This window comes from Akebia trifoliata, chromosome 3 (assembly GCF_017979445.1).
Source record: "Akebia trifoliata isolate Shusen 1 chromosome 3, ASM1797944v1, whole genome shotgun sequence".
NCBI lineage: Eukaryota > Viridiplantae > Streptophyta > Magnoliopsida > Ranunculales > Lardizabalaceae > Akebia > Akebia trifoliata.
The window spans coordinates 31,409,014-31,424,494 of NC_141377.1; the positions used below are offsets into that span (position 1 = coordinate 31,409,014).

General features: G+C 34.0%; 1 protein-coding gene across 1 annotated transcript; it reads left to right on the forward strand.

Moving 5' to 3' along the window:
• Positions 1-11,416: 11,416 nt before the first annotated feature.
• On the forward strand, positions 11,417-13,849 carry LOC147406378 (uncharacterized). The gene is made up of 3 exons (XM_086434386.1): positions 11,417-11,646; positions 12,479-12,867; positions 13,314-13,849. Exons 1-3 carry the CDS (start codon positions 11,455-11,457, stop codon positions 13,756-13,758), a joined length of 1,026 nt encoding a protein of 341 aa, XP_086290512.1. The 5' UTR covers positions 11,417-11,454; the 3' UTR covers positions 13,759-13,849.
• The last annotated feature ends 1,632 nt before the right edge of the window (positions 13,850-15,481 follow it).

The window sequence follows — 15,481 nt, forward strand, 5'->3', positions numbered from 1 at the left end:
AACGCGGGAATTCGAGATGAAGATTTGTCGACTCTAGTTTGCTTAGTAGAGAAGAAAATAGAAAATAATTGGGTGATATAGGCACGACAACTTTTACTTACACCACACCAGACCAACCTATATGACGACATCAATTTAATTTTTGACCATGATTTTAAATCTCGGCCGAGATGTCTCGTCCAATATGTCTCGGCATCTTCTACCAACGAAATAGATAGACAAATCAAACGTATCAGATGAGATTTAAAATCACAATTCATTTTTCTCATTGTCGAACGAAACGACTCAAACATATTAGAAAACTCGTTCGAGATGAGACGCCAAGACGAGTTTTAAAACCATGAAACTAACTGAATATTGTGAAAGACTCGAATGAATCAATTCAATTTTCAAATATACCAATGAGGCAATTGGTTCATATAAAAAAAAACTCACTCAACAAATCCCAAGTTTGTTTCGAAGTGCCTTAGTCAATTCAAATTTGTCCAATTTTGAAAATATGATTTAACCTTGTAATTTTTTTATTTTGAATTTATGCTCATAGAACAAGGTAATTTAATATTGATAACTTTAGATTGCAAATGTTGAAAATTGGTTTGACTAGGTATGGATACCTCAAATCCAACTACCAATTAGGTTGGGCTCGTTAAATAATAGAGTCATGATAATATGACTCGTCAGGTAGCATATTCAATCGACTCCTTGACATAGATAGGTTTGGGAATCGTAGATCTATATGTCTTGAGATACACAATTGCTCTTCCCCGTAATAATAAAAAGTGTATCCCGATGCATACAGATCTATGATTCTCAAACCTGTCCACGTTAGGGAGTCGATTGAATATGTCATCTGGCGAGTCATTATCAGGATTCTAAATAATAATATAGCCCAAATTCAACTTAGAATTATTAATCGTTGTCGTCATCCTCATCTATATATTATTTTCTATGTTAGGATTCGTAATCTATTCTTTCTAGGGTTTTATAGTTTATAGGGAAAATTATATCACATACCTTGAGATTTGGGTCAGAATTATTGAAACCCCTTTTGTTGTTGTCTCTTTGTTATATGTCAGGATAAAGGTCCTTGTAGATTACCCTCAGGCACGTATGTTACTCGTGGGAAAATTGTAACACTGTAAGAATGATTTGAAATTTCGTACCTTCTCTTGTCCTCGCCTTAATTATCATTGACTTATCCCATTTAATTTTCATAGAACCTTCTCCTATATTTATGCCCAGACCATCAATAATAATCCTTATTTAATTATTTTTTTTTGGGGTGGGTGGGTGGGTGGATTATGTCTCATTAACTCTTATTTATATAAGAATGAAGCTCAGTAGGTCTTGCAACAACAACTTTTACAAAGAGCACACCAAGATGTGTGTTAAATCCTCAATATTATTTCAATTGGTGTGCTCTTAGTAAAATTTGGTGTGAAAATAAAATATATCTTCATTTACGAAGACCCAATAAATCCATTTTAGGTCTGAATGATTGTGCATTAAAAATAATTAGGAAAATGCAATTTTCTTACGGGAGAAAGTTTTACAAATTGATTTTTAGAATAAGTGCTTTATAAAGCCATTTAGAGGGGAATTTCTTTGTCAACAAAAGGCACATTGAAATTTCTTCTCTCGGGTCATGCCGTCATGGTAATTGGTGATGTCATCCACTTTTTTTGGTGATCTCACGACAGAAAAGATAGAATATCTCACGATACAAAAGAAACCTTACTTTGCCCAGTCAAACTTTTTTATAAGGGTGATTTAGACATACCCCTCAACGTTATGGTAACTCTTTGAGATACCCATATGTTTCAAGCTGATGACATACCCCTTGACCTTGATGTACTCTAAGAGTTCAACACAAAATGACCAAAATGCCCTCTTTAATCTATAGGTGCATGATAGGATTTTTGACAAGTAGAAGATGATGGACTTTTTGGTAGAAAATTCATGAATTTTCTATAACAGATTGAAGATGATGAATTGAAAAGGATAAAAATTATTTATCCTAGAGGTAGAGTCGGATTTACAGTGGGGTTACAATGGTCCCACTAGATTTTTCAAAGTTTATTAAGGAACTATGAGCTATTGTGACAAATAGCAGCAACAAATAAAAATATCCACCACTATTGCCCTCACAATTTTATTTTATTTTTTGCTTGGCTGCCCCCACATGGGAAGAATCCTGACTCCGTCCCTGCCTAAAGGTTAGATTGAAGATTGCAGAGTTTTGAGGGAAGATCAAGATTTTTGGCTAAAGGTTGAAGATGGTGGAATTTTCTAGTAGTTTTTTAATGTAGAATTAGGTCAAGTAATGGTGTGGGTGAGTAATTTAAACAGGTGTCGAAATCAACTTATTTATTTTGATGGCGCACATTCCAAATTATTTGCAAAGTTGCTAAAAAAGTGTTTTTGGTAAATAAGTTATTTTTTAAATGCTTAAAAGGGCTATTAGTAAATAATATTGTAAATGCCCCTATATTAATTTAATTTTGTAAAATATCAATTCTACCCTTTTTATCTTACTGTTTAAAAAAAAAAAATAAGGACCCCATCAGTAGAAAAATGTGATTTGATAAATATTTTGGAATGTTTATAATCACAATAATTTTGAGATCATCTCTACAGATATGGTTGAGAGTTTAAGACATTATACCTCATCTACTTGGATTTAGAAGTCGCTATCATTCAAAGGGTTTAAAATGTGAATGGACACCATGGAAATGATTTTAGAAACTTGATTTTTTAGTAAATAGTGACTCAAAAACTGATTTTTACCTAGAGGTAAGGAAATGGAAAGAGAGAATGTGTTTTCTGACTGTACATTTGACTCGGGGGAAAGAAATTTGGGTTTCAACGCAGGAATTTGGTATGGAGATTTGTCGACTCTAGTTGGCTTATTATAGAAGAAAATAAAAAATAAATGGGTGATTTAGTCACAAGAACTTTTATTAAAACACCAACTTTTACTTATAACACACCAATCTATATGTCGACGTCTATCTAATTTTGAAAGGGGTGGTGTGTTGCAGTAAAAGTTGGTGTGCAAATAGAATTTATCTTTAAAGCTTTTATCTCTCTAAGTGTTTTTGTGGAGAATTGGGATGCCCCTATATTTCTAAAATGATTACATGACCCTTGACGGTCTTCTCTTATTAGTTAATAACAATTAACTTAAATGTCCTCATCTTAAACCTCTACCCCTCAAAATCCCTGATATTTGTAAATTTATTTTAATCTAGTCAACCTTATCTTTAATCCATCTTTTTCAAGCTTGTCTTATTCTTAGGTAGAAAATATTGATTTTTTCTACTAAAAAATTCTTCATTTTCTACTAAAAAATTCTTTATTTTCTACTTTCTCAAAAATCCTAGAATCTTAATATTGAAGATGATTAATTTTGAAAATGAAAAATCTAGATCCAAAGATGACTAATTCTAAGAATGAAAAAGAAAGAAAGGAAATCAAAGGTTTTAGCTTATCATAGAAGATTGACTTAAAGGGGGCATGTAAACAGTTTGAAAGCAAAATAGTATCTCAAAAGATTGGTAATATGTACACAAAAATATCAAAACTAGTTGTAAATATGAGATTTTCGTTTATAAAGATCTCTATTACTTGGATTTGGAGTCGTCACCATTCTTTTTTTTTTAAATGGTGTGAAAAGATATTAAAAAAATAGTTTCGAAAATTCATTTTTGTTTGTAGTAACTCTCATAAAGATAAAGATGTTGCTCTACAAAAAATCTAGGTAAGGGGGTCCATGTTAAAGGATAGGAAAGGTATTAGGCACCCTATTCCTTCCACCATTGGTGGTAATATTTAAAAATAGTTATTTTTAATTTTTATAAATTTTAAGATAGAAAATCAGTAAAGAAAGAAAATTTGTACCCTCAAACTTAGAGGAATTTTATTTTGGCCTAAATCATGGGAGTCACCTCATTATAAAGGGATCCCATTGTGTCTACACCTCAAGCACTTACATTTTTATGGAGGTAGATCTTTAAAAAAATTGAAAAATGAAGACATGAAGAGAAGATGTAAAGGGGAGAAAGGGGGAAATTATTTCCTACAATCACCTTAAAGCTTGAACTTATCTTTCTTCTTCTTTTGAGTCTTTGATGAAAATGTTTATGTAAATTATTTTTTGTCTTTTAGAAAAGAAAATGAGAGAGAAAGTACAGAGAGTAGTAGAGAGATGGGTAGAGTTTTAAATTTGTGAGGGGTTGAAACTTGAAAGAAAAGGTTCAAGCATTGGTGTTCTAGTCTTGGGGAGGTTTTTGAATAAGGTGTAGGGGTTTTTATAGGGGTTGATGATTATTTTTAGGGGTAAGATGATTATAGGTAAAAGGTGGTAGAAAAAGACATGAATCTTAGGTTAAAAGGTTTGACATTTTGGATTGAAAAGGGGTAAAGAAGGTAAAAGGGTTTGATGGGTTGCTTTTGACCCAAACCAATGGGTAAAATCCAATTGGGTTGGTTAGGGAACCCATACTTAGTTTGAGTGTTGTTTAAATTGAAGGGTGTGGGTGTTTGGTTAAAATAATAACTTGTGTAAGAGATTAGGTAGTTAGGTTTTGGGATGGTGAATTTGGTAGTGACATGTGTCTAATGGTATAAGGTGAGTTGATTAAGGAGAAGGCATGTGGGGGGTATAGAGATAGCTTGTGAAATGTTTTAAGGAGAATGTGATAGGGTTAAGTGGTGGCATGTGGTATGATGTAAGAATAATGATATCCGATTGCTATCAAAATTATCAGTTCTCTAGATCTGTAAAATGCCTCCTCTATGCCTTCATATTAATTATAAATATATTTGTTTTCTATATTTAATAGGTGGAATGCTAATGAATTTTTTTCTTTCTTGAGCTCAATTTGTTATTATGATTGTGATGTGTACCCATTTATAGTTTCTACAAAGTCGATTAAAAAAAAAAAAAAAAAACGAAAAGCTCGTGAGTCGCGTCCTCTATTATGTGGTTATGATCTTATGTTTATGTCTATTGTAATATGAACTCGAGAAAAAAAAATGCAGTTACTTCTATCCTTTTTATTCCTACTTAGTTGTTATGGCTATAGAATCACTCATTATTGTTCCTATTGGAAAGCATCATTTAAAAAGCTTTCATCCTTGGAACACTGTCGAAATTTGAAGTAAGAATTTTCCAGACTTAGGAACTCTGCTACAATCTGCGAGCTCCAGCCAATTTGCTGCTTCTTGTAGTCATAAATCACTATTCGATCTTGAAACGAAATATCTATGAGCATAGACAGAGAGGGGAGATAATAGGAAAGTTAAAATGTTAAGGTTATGGTACTATATAAACAATCGCTTACCTCTGACGATGTTGAGATTTGGCTATCCAATTTCTGTATTATTTAGAATACCCAAGCAAACATTGCCATGTGACTATAAAAGAGTGAAATAGAAAAAAAAAAAAAAAAAAAAGCTATTAGAATATTTGATCTTCAGTGTTTCCATCCACTTTGTTGAAAAGATAAAGAGGTGTTTCTTACGAATATAATCAGATAAGCTTCGGGGGATATTTCCAATCGAACTTTTTTGCTATTTGCGAAGCTCAATGTTAAAGTCTTGACATCAATAATCGATTTGAATGATTTCGAACCTTTTCAACAGATGGAGAGTGTCAAATATCATAGCCATTTTTTATTTTGATATGATTTTCACGTACGTCCAAGCTAGATGGGAATGAGTGGCACATGATTCACAGATCCTAATGCAGACCTAGGGGTGTCAATGGATAGCCGAAATCCGAATCCGAATTCGAATTCGAATTCGAAAATTCGGATATTATCCGAATTTTCGGATATCGGATTCGGATGTCAATTTAACATTTGAATGAGTTTCGGATACGAATTCGGATATTGCGATATCCGATTCGATAATATCCGCTCCGATAACAATACATATATTATATATTTTTGTTTTACAACAAAACCTTATATATGTAAATATATAGTGTATGTATTCGTGTCATACAACAAAACTTATTTCAAATCTTTATCTTCTCAAACAAACCTTCATCTCTGCACCGGGAAGGTCAGACATTCCGAGGGCAGCGAGCATGTCGATGGTCTCCTTGTCGACTTCGATGAGATCAGTTTTAATGGCGGACTCATCTGGTATGAAATCCATGCAACGCTCGCGCTCCTCTTCTTGTAGTTTCAGAGAGATACCACGAACTGGACCTTTCTGGATCCGCTTCATAAGATGAGTAGAGAATCCAGCAATCTTGTTTCGAAGGCGCTTCGAGGGGATGATTGCGACCTCCTCCAACATCTTCTTGTTGGTGTGGAAATCTAAAGTCATCCTCGAGTAGTACCGCTCGATCACCTGTCAAGACGACTTCTTCACGGTCTTCGTGCGCACGCGGCCCATGTTGGCTTCTCCTCCTCCTCTCCTCTGTGTGTGTGTCTCTCTGTATCCTCTCTCCTGTGTGTGTGTGTCTCTCTCTCTGTCTACTCCAGCCGGCGAGCATTCAGGTACATACTCTCTCTCTCTTTCTCTCTCTCTCTCTCTCTCTCCGATCTGAACCCGTCGGAGTAATTTTTCAGATGAAATCCGTGGGTTTCAACTGTGTGAATTTCGATCGGTCGGATATTATCGGATATCCGATATATATTTTCGGATTCGAATTCGAATGTTGTTAGAGATATCCGATCGAATTCAAATTCGAATTCGGATAGTAATTTTTTTTTTTCGGATTCGAATTCGGATATAGCAGTATCCGATCGGATACCTATCCGTTGACAGCCCTATGCAGACCATTTGTGACCTTGAAAATAGATTTCCAATACCTCCACCTAGTAAAAATAGTTTTTATGTATTTTATATTATCAATAATATTTATTTAATGTGACGTTATTTTCGTTTTGATGTAGATAAATAGTATCCCGTTGATGTTACTTATATGCACACACGTGGATTCATGGTACCATACTATAACGTTCAGTATTGATTGCCTGATTTTCGTAATGGTAAAACTAGGGGTAAAGAAGAGATATTCAATCATTTACATATCAAGGTGAAAAATGTAATAAAGAAGGCTTTCGAAGTTCTAAATGTGTGCTTCCTAATTTTAAAAAGGATAGCACCATTTACTTTTTTAACACAAACGAATATAATGATTGCATCTGTGGCAATCCATAATTTTTTCTTCGTAGAATTTCGATGACAGATGAACTATTTAGACAAGTTGAAAACGATGAAGTTCCTCTAAATATGACTAACGATGGAGATAACCCTCACGAGATCGATTAATTATATGAGCAAACTGAATGGGCGTTCAAGATTGGTTTACACGGCCAAATTGTAAATCAACTTATCAATGCAATACTTGAATTTATGTTTAAACAATATTATATTTTGTTATTATGGTTTAGACATTTTTTATGAAGTGGATGCATTTTTATTTATTTTTATTTTTTTGCTATTAAACATGAACTCACCAATGCAAACATTTGAATTTATGTAAATGTATATTTTTTTATATTATTTGTTTCTATGTTTATTACTTGTTTTATTTATAATATTGTGTTATCTATTTAAATGGATGTACAAATCCCATGTGCATGTGGTAAATGCACTCGCCAAGTTTGTACATGGGAAACTTCAAGAAACCCAGACCGTTTGTATCTCAAATGTCCAAATGCAGTAACTTGATAACTTTTTTTAAAGATATTTTACAAAATTATTTGAAATCACATGTCAATATCTAAAATGCAATATTTTTTTGTTTGTCTATTTCAGATTGAAAATAGAAAGGGATGTGGATTTTGAATTTGGTTGGATGAATTGAGATGATGTAAATGTGGATGTGAACCATGTAAATTATTAACAACTATATCCAACAAAAATGTTAATAAAAGACGAAGATTTTATTATTATTCTAAATCAATGGTGAATAATACAAAAATTATATAATTCAATATCATTTATTTTTTACGTTAATTTTATTATAGCCAATAAAAATGGATGTGGCTTTTTCACGTGGTACGAGGAGTTAAATGTTGTTTCATCAACAAACGTGAAAGAATAGAAAGAAAAAATCGAGTGCAAAAAGAAAGAGATTGAGAAATTTTGTACTTACATTGTAGACTTATGCAAGAATTTGACAGAAAAATTAAATCTAAAAAAAGATTAATAGAATATTATGTAATTTAAAATTTGGGTACAATGAATTATGCTTGTAATTTAGAATATCAAACCATCTTATCTTTTACATGTGTGCTCCTTTTATTATATGTGATGTGAATTAACAATTAAAATAGCCAAACAAAATATACTGTGATTGAAAAAGGGTAATATAGTCAATTTACTAATTTTCAACAAGAACTAAACAAACTGTCTGAGTTTTTTTGAGTGCTTACTTTGAATCAATTCAGTACAATTCAGATAGGTAAACAGACAACATCCTCAACACTTAAATTCAACGCTTATACTGTTTCAACAATTATAATCTTTCAGCACTTATTTGTTCAATTTAACAAACGACCCCTTAGTTAGAAACAACATATTTTTAATAAATAAATAAATAAATAATAATAAACAAAAAATTATATAATAAATAATTAATTTATTCATAAAAAAATCATTAATTTATCCTTAAAGAAGTCATTAATATATGTCCTAACTTTAAAATAATTCATATAATTGAATAAATTTATTTATTTATTTTGTAAAGTTCGGTTCTCGGTTTGGTTCAGTTCTATAAAAGTCTTGAACCAAAATCGAATCAAATTAATTGGTTCTCCATTTTTTAAACACAGAACCAAATTGCAACTTATTCCAAACTGAACCAAAGCAACCCAAAACTATCAGTTTGGTTCGGTTCTCGATTTGAACCGGACCAAGTTGCACCCCTACTTCTCACTACTTAGAAAATTATGTCCCATGGACACCTTATCTAACTAAGCTCATAGGCTATCCATCTGGAATTTTACAAAAATATTTGGTGGGCCAATTTTTCTACTAAAAAATTAGATCACCAAAGCTTAGTTCTTGATCAAATGCTTGATTTCAAATAATATATACGATTTCAGTATGGACCACAAATTAACTGATGTTTGATCAATGTACAGTGGACCACATCTTTGTAACACATGCATATGCCTTAAGAATAAGTGCTTTGTAAAGCCATTTAAAAGGGAATTTCTTTGTCATTAAAATTTGTTCTCGCAAGCCATGGTAAGTGGTGACATCTTACTTTGACCGATCAACCCTCCACGTTTTCAAACTGTTGACATACTCTTTTTGACCTTGATCTTCTCTGAAAGCTCAACATAAAATGACTCAAACGCCCTCTTTTTCCACATCTAGTCAAAAACCATTGATTTTTTCTCCTTAAAATCATTCAACTTCAACCCATGAGATTTTTTTTATTTTTCTCATCTACAATCTTTAGATCCAGTCTCCTTCAAAGTCCAATTTCAAAACCATGATAAGATTTTTGAGAAGTAGAAGATGATGAATTTTTTAGTATAAAATTCATGGGATTTTTTACTAGAGGTCCTAGATTTTCAAGACGTTAAAGATGGTAGAATTTTGAGAGAAAGATCAAGATTTTTGGTTATGGGTTGAAGAGAAGGGATTTTTCTTTTAGTTTTCTAATGTAGAATTAGGTCAAGTAAGTGGCGTATGTCATTATTTCACACAAGGGTGAGTATTTTAAACATGCATTGAAATCATCTTATTTACTCAGATGATGCACATTCCAAATTATTTGCAAAGTTCGTAAAAAAAAAGTGTTTTTGGTACATAAGTTGTTTTTTAAATGCTTAAAAGGTTGTTTGGTAAAATATCGATATAAGCATAAGAAATTTTTTCTGTCAAATATTTTCAAAATAAAGATAAATGTATTCTATTTTGGTGTTTTCATAATAGCACTAATTTTCTTAGGGGAAATTTTTTTGGGTTTCCGAAAAAGAATAAAATTTCAATCACAAAATATTATGTTAAACCGAATCAATTGAGAACCATAATCAATAAGGACCAATTAAAATTTGAGAACCGAAACTGTTTAAAGAGAATTTTTTTTCTTTCATGATTCCAAGTCTAGTTCCATTGATTTGAGAACTGAATCCAATAGGAACCAAAACTATTTTTTTTTAAATACAGAGTTGAACCAAACTGCAATTGATTCCCCTATTCTTTGGTAAAAACATCCATCTCTTAAAATAAAATTCAATATAATTTGAGAGATTCGATTGCCACACAAACTTTTGCTAACGCCATTCTAATTCATATGTAAATCACCAAAGAATTGCACACACCTTGGTGTGGCATTAACAAAATTTGGTGTGGCAATAGAAAGCATTATATGATTTGTATACTTTAGGGTTGATGGGGTAAAGGAGGAAAGGCACTAAAGTTGAATGGGTATTTATTGAAAAAAGGGGGTAATAGGGTATTCTTTGGAAATAATGTAGAAGAGGAAAGACGATAAATGTTTTTTTTTTTTTTAAATTTATTTCTATGAGTAACCCACGACTTCAAAGTTTTTTTGCAATGTGTCAAACTGACTGAGTTATGGGTCTAAGCTCAAAAGATATAAAGTTCATCTTAACACCGTCAAAAACACCGTCAGGTGCTTATTTCCAATGTGTTTTAAATTCATCTTAACAACGTGTTTTAAAGTTATCATCGACATTTGTAGTAAGATTAAATCCCAACCACTTTTTATAGGAAAATAAAGAAACTAGGGTCCGTCATTACATTTTATTATATAGATATCTATAGAAAACGTAATGTATTTTCTACAACAAAGCTTTGTAGATATTCTTTTCACCAAAGTTTATGAACTATTAGTTACCGAAAAATTTAATGATTCTTTCAAATTACCCGTTCCATTTAATTTGAGCAAAACAGATTTCTTCCAAATAGGAATGTCAATGGATGGGGTCCGGCATAATATCAAAATTGCTTTGCAATGTGTCAAACCAATTGAGCGGTAGATCTAAAGCCCATTCCTACCCGATAACTAAATTAGGATCCATATCAAGGACAGAGACTAGTATTGAATCGCATTTCAAATTTACAAAAATACCCATGTTGGGAGGCCTTTAATACATGTGGACCAATAGGAATGTGGGATTTTCCAAAATCGCACTCTTAAGGACCAATCCAATTAGAATTTGATTTGATAACTTACTCGGAGGGCTGAAAATCAACCATGTGGACTCAATCTTTAAAAAAAACGAAAGGAATTATATTTTTCTTCATTTAAGTTAGTAGTTTTCAAATTTTCATATCCGTTTTTATAATACTTTCACAGGATTTAAAAAAAAGGGTCCACCTACTATAAACGGATTGTCCCTAATAAAAAGCCTTAATATTAGGCTCACCATTCATTTTGTGGAAGTCCTCTTCTTCCTCCTCTTAATCTTGAATCTCTTTAACAAACCTTCCCTTCAGATACGTTTCTCCATGGGAGATCATCATCCACCTGCGACTTCGCCCGACTTCCACAGCATTCTTGGTGTTGCTAAAGGCGCCTCCATTAGAGACGTCTGCAAGGCCTACAAATCTCTGGTCATGAGATGGCATCCCGATAAACATCCCACTTCACAAAAACCCGAGGCCGAAGCCAAATTTAGATCCATTAACGAAGCGTATGAGGTACATACACAATGCAAGCATGCATGCACGTATATACATTTATCCATGCATGGTATGAAATGAAATGTAAACTTTGTAAACAAACGAGTTTGATGCGAGTGATTCACATGAAATGATTATGTTAAGGGCACATAAACCACAATGTCAATAGAAGCATTAATCGTTGTTCTTCGCTTGGTACAAAAAGTTTCATATTGTCTATATTCAGATTCTCTCATTGAACTTTTATGCTAAGTATGGACGATGTATAAACATTAGACTAGAGCTTTCTTAGGGTTTTTTTTTTGCAACCTATAGCCCTTGGGCATGTCTCAGGGCTTTCTCCCATAGCCCTCCACCCTCCACGTAGCCTTTTTCGTGACTCAAACTCGGGACGTGGGGTTGGCTCTAATACCAAATATTAGGAACCCAAACCAATATTCTAAAAGGCCTAGACCTGTTGGAACGCGTCAAGTTTAAGCACTTAACCACTTAGGTATGTAACAAAATTGGCTTCAAATCAACCATGAACATGCTTGAATCTAATTACTAGAAGCCATTGATCAATCTGATTGTTTGCGTATAGATCCACTTAAGATCAGCTCATAGGGTAAGTGAGCCAAAAAAAAAAAGAGAAAAAACAAGATGTTCCAAGGGACATCACAAAAGATGACTCTTCATGTCAAGCGAAACAAGTTCATCACACTTCTAGAGACACGGTGGTTTCTGCACTTTTAGCATCTGAGTCCTTGTCAATTATGGACATAAGTACCTCCATTATCCATGCATGCATATATCCATCTTATTTCGTCGATGAATTCGCCTTCACCTTCATGTCCTTGTTGATTTGCAGGCCCTTAAAGACAATAAACTAGAAGATAGAGGAAACATGTATGGTGGACACGGGTATTCTACAGACGATGGAAGAGCTAGATCAAGAGGCGATGATCCAACAACTCCCAGGGCTTCATACAGGCATCGAAGTGTTGATAATCATTTTTCCTCCAAACCTAGCTTTCTCCCAAAAAGCTTTAGCCGAAGGGTTCAAAACCCAACGCCTGCTTCTAGCACTCTCCAAAAGAGTGTGAGCCGAAGGAGCACCACTCCGATCATGTTTTCATACTCGACAGTAAGGAGGAAACCAGAACCAATTGAGAAGAAACTCGAATGCACACTTGAAGAGCTATGCCATGGATGTGTGAAGAAGATCAAGATCACAAGAGATGTCATCACTAATACTGGGTTTGTTACTTAGATTAAGCCTTCATCACATTTTCTTTTGGTTTCTTTTATCTTTCTTAAACATATATCTTTGTCAAGTCTCTTACCCATGAAATGTGACTCTATTTTAATGGTAAGTTGGACTTCAACCAGCCACCTCAAAGTTGCATTATAATATATATGTAAACCAACTAAGCTAGGGGTCCAATCCCCAATATGAAACATGTTTAACTATTCAACTCTATCTAGAGTTATATCTTATTTTAACGTATGTTTGTTCGTATCTTTAGTGTTGCTATCTCAATCTACGTCATTTCCAGTCTTTCAGTAATCCCATAAAGAATTTGAATTGTAAATTGGAATCATTATCACTGACTCTTCATAACCTATCCAATAATAATGTGGTAACTCATTCAAATTTGGATACAACCAATTTTTTTGGTGTTTATGATCTTTCTTTCTGGCAGGATAATTGTTCAAGAAGAGGAATTACTAAGGATAAAAGTGAAGCCGGGATGGAAGAAAGGAACGAAGATCACATTTGAAGGAATGGGTGACGAGAGTCCGGGCAGTCTTCCAGCTGACATAATATTCTCGATTGATGAGAAACGACACCCCTTGTTTAAGAGGGAAGGAGATGACTTGGTGTTGGCAGTTGAGATCCCCTTAATAAAGGCACTCACAGGTTGCACGCTCTCGATCCCTCTCTTGGGTGGGGACAAGATGGGTTTGTCGTTAGACGATGTAATATACCCAGGTTACGAAAAGATAATTCCGGGCCAAGGCATGACTAATCCCAGAGACCAAGGAATGAGGGGAGACCTAAGAATCAAATTCCATGTCATTTTTCCAACCAAATTGAGTCAAGAACAACGGTCTGATATTCGAAGCCTTCTTCAGGATTCCTCTTGACCGTTGAGCTCATTTTGCTTTATGTTTCTTATAAGCAGAAGACGTGTAGAAACTCTCGAAATTAACAGATGGATATAGAAATATGTACTATTAAGGATAAACGTCTTATTCATGTCTTCACTTGCTTGAAGTATTTGCCCCAATGTTTCTCTTTTTCCTTGACATTTACATATCAATGAACTTAAAAACCTTGTACTTTGTTTGATATGTAAGATCATGGAGCTTTACATTGTCATCCATCTTTATCATCATTGTCATCATTAGGAGTTCATTGAACGAATATTACGTTCCTTTCTTCAGTTATACCTAAAGTTGCATCTTTATGTCCATTCGATGTATATCTGAAGTTGCATTCTAACAAAAAGAAAAGAGAGGAGTTGATGCTATGATGAAGAAACTTGGCATTTTCACAGAAATGCCATCTCAACATAAAATCCTCAAAAAACAAGCCTCTAAACTTTACACCATAAGATCACCAAACCAAGAATGCTAGTGATTGAGTACTAATTTCATTCCTTTCTATCAATTCTAACAAATGGCAAAAGGAATGTACTTCCATAAAATCTTCACTTTACCAAGAAAGATTGGTGACTTTGTTGAACAAGGAAGGATAGAAAATGAGACCAAACGACACGCACCACTCAACAGTTGATGAGGAGGTGATCTAGCTTTACAGGTACAATAAAAATCAACAAGAAACATACTCCTCAACTTTAGGTGATCTATTGTAGGAAGTTTGTTCAAGGCCACCACCCACATTGAAGAAAGTAACTTTGGTTGAGACGACTTTTGAGGAACATGTAACAGAGGCTGGAAAGGAAGACTCCGAGCTCCCAAGGAGGGAGTAGAACGACCTTACAAAGAAGATACCATCCGATTACCAACCCAGATCCTAGTCTTCCAAAACAGTCTAGGACATAATTGGATAAAAAATTAATGAGAGAGGCTGCATCAAACATTGAATCTTCTTCTAAAACCTAAGTGCCAAGACACCTTCCCATCATTAGAGATCAAGAAGGAAGAGACAGGCATACCTTTTTTAGAGGATAAATAATAAAGTCTTTGGAACAGATCCTGAAGAGGGAAATCACCACACCACTGATCCTCCCAAAAGCGAACTCAATCCCCCTTTCCTACCTTGAAACGGATGTATTTGCCAAATTCAATGCCCACTTTACAAATTCCTTTCACCCAGTGCAACCATATGCCATGCTATTTGATCTACTCAACTAACCCATCAGATCCTCCCCATACTTTGTGTACTATTAGTTTCCTCCAAAGCCCCTCTTTCTCATTCCCAAACCACCACAACTACTTCTCTAACAATGCTCTATTCATTAGTCTTGGTCTTCTAACTCCCCCCCTCTCTGTTTTATCTTGCAAAACCATAGACCTTAGAATGTAAGCTCTAACTGGTCAGTTCTAGGAAGACAAAAAGCTCAAGTTCATAGCTTAAAAGTTGACAAACCAAATCACACCCACTTAACAAATGGGTTTCACAGGTTGGAATCAGACTTTGCATCACAGCACATTATGGTCACCATCAAATTGCATTCAAGTAACTGTGCTTGTTCTGCTTGATAAGTTTCAGATAGAGAGTGCATGGGGGAAAAATGCAAAATCATGGATCATGAAAGCAAAAATAACTGCAATCACACACAGCTCTAAGAGACCACAACTTGCCTGGTAGGTTCTGCTCTTTGATTATAAACTTGACAGATGC

Bases quoted from the DNA above. Each gene is read 5' to 3' on its own strand.
- LOC147406378 (XM_086434386.1), top strand. From the start codon at position 11,455: ATGGGAGATCATCATCCACCTGCGACTTCGCCCGACTTCCACAGCATT. The intron at 11,647-12,478 runs GTACATACACAA...GTTGATTTGCAG, and splicing joins CCATTAACGAAGCGTATGAG to GCCCTTAAAGACAATAAACT. The intron at 12,868-13,313 runs GTTTGTTACTTA...TCTTTCTGGCAG, and splicing joins GATGTCATCACTAATACTGG to GATAATTGTTCAAGAAGAGG.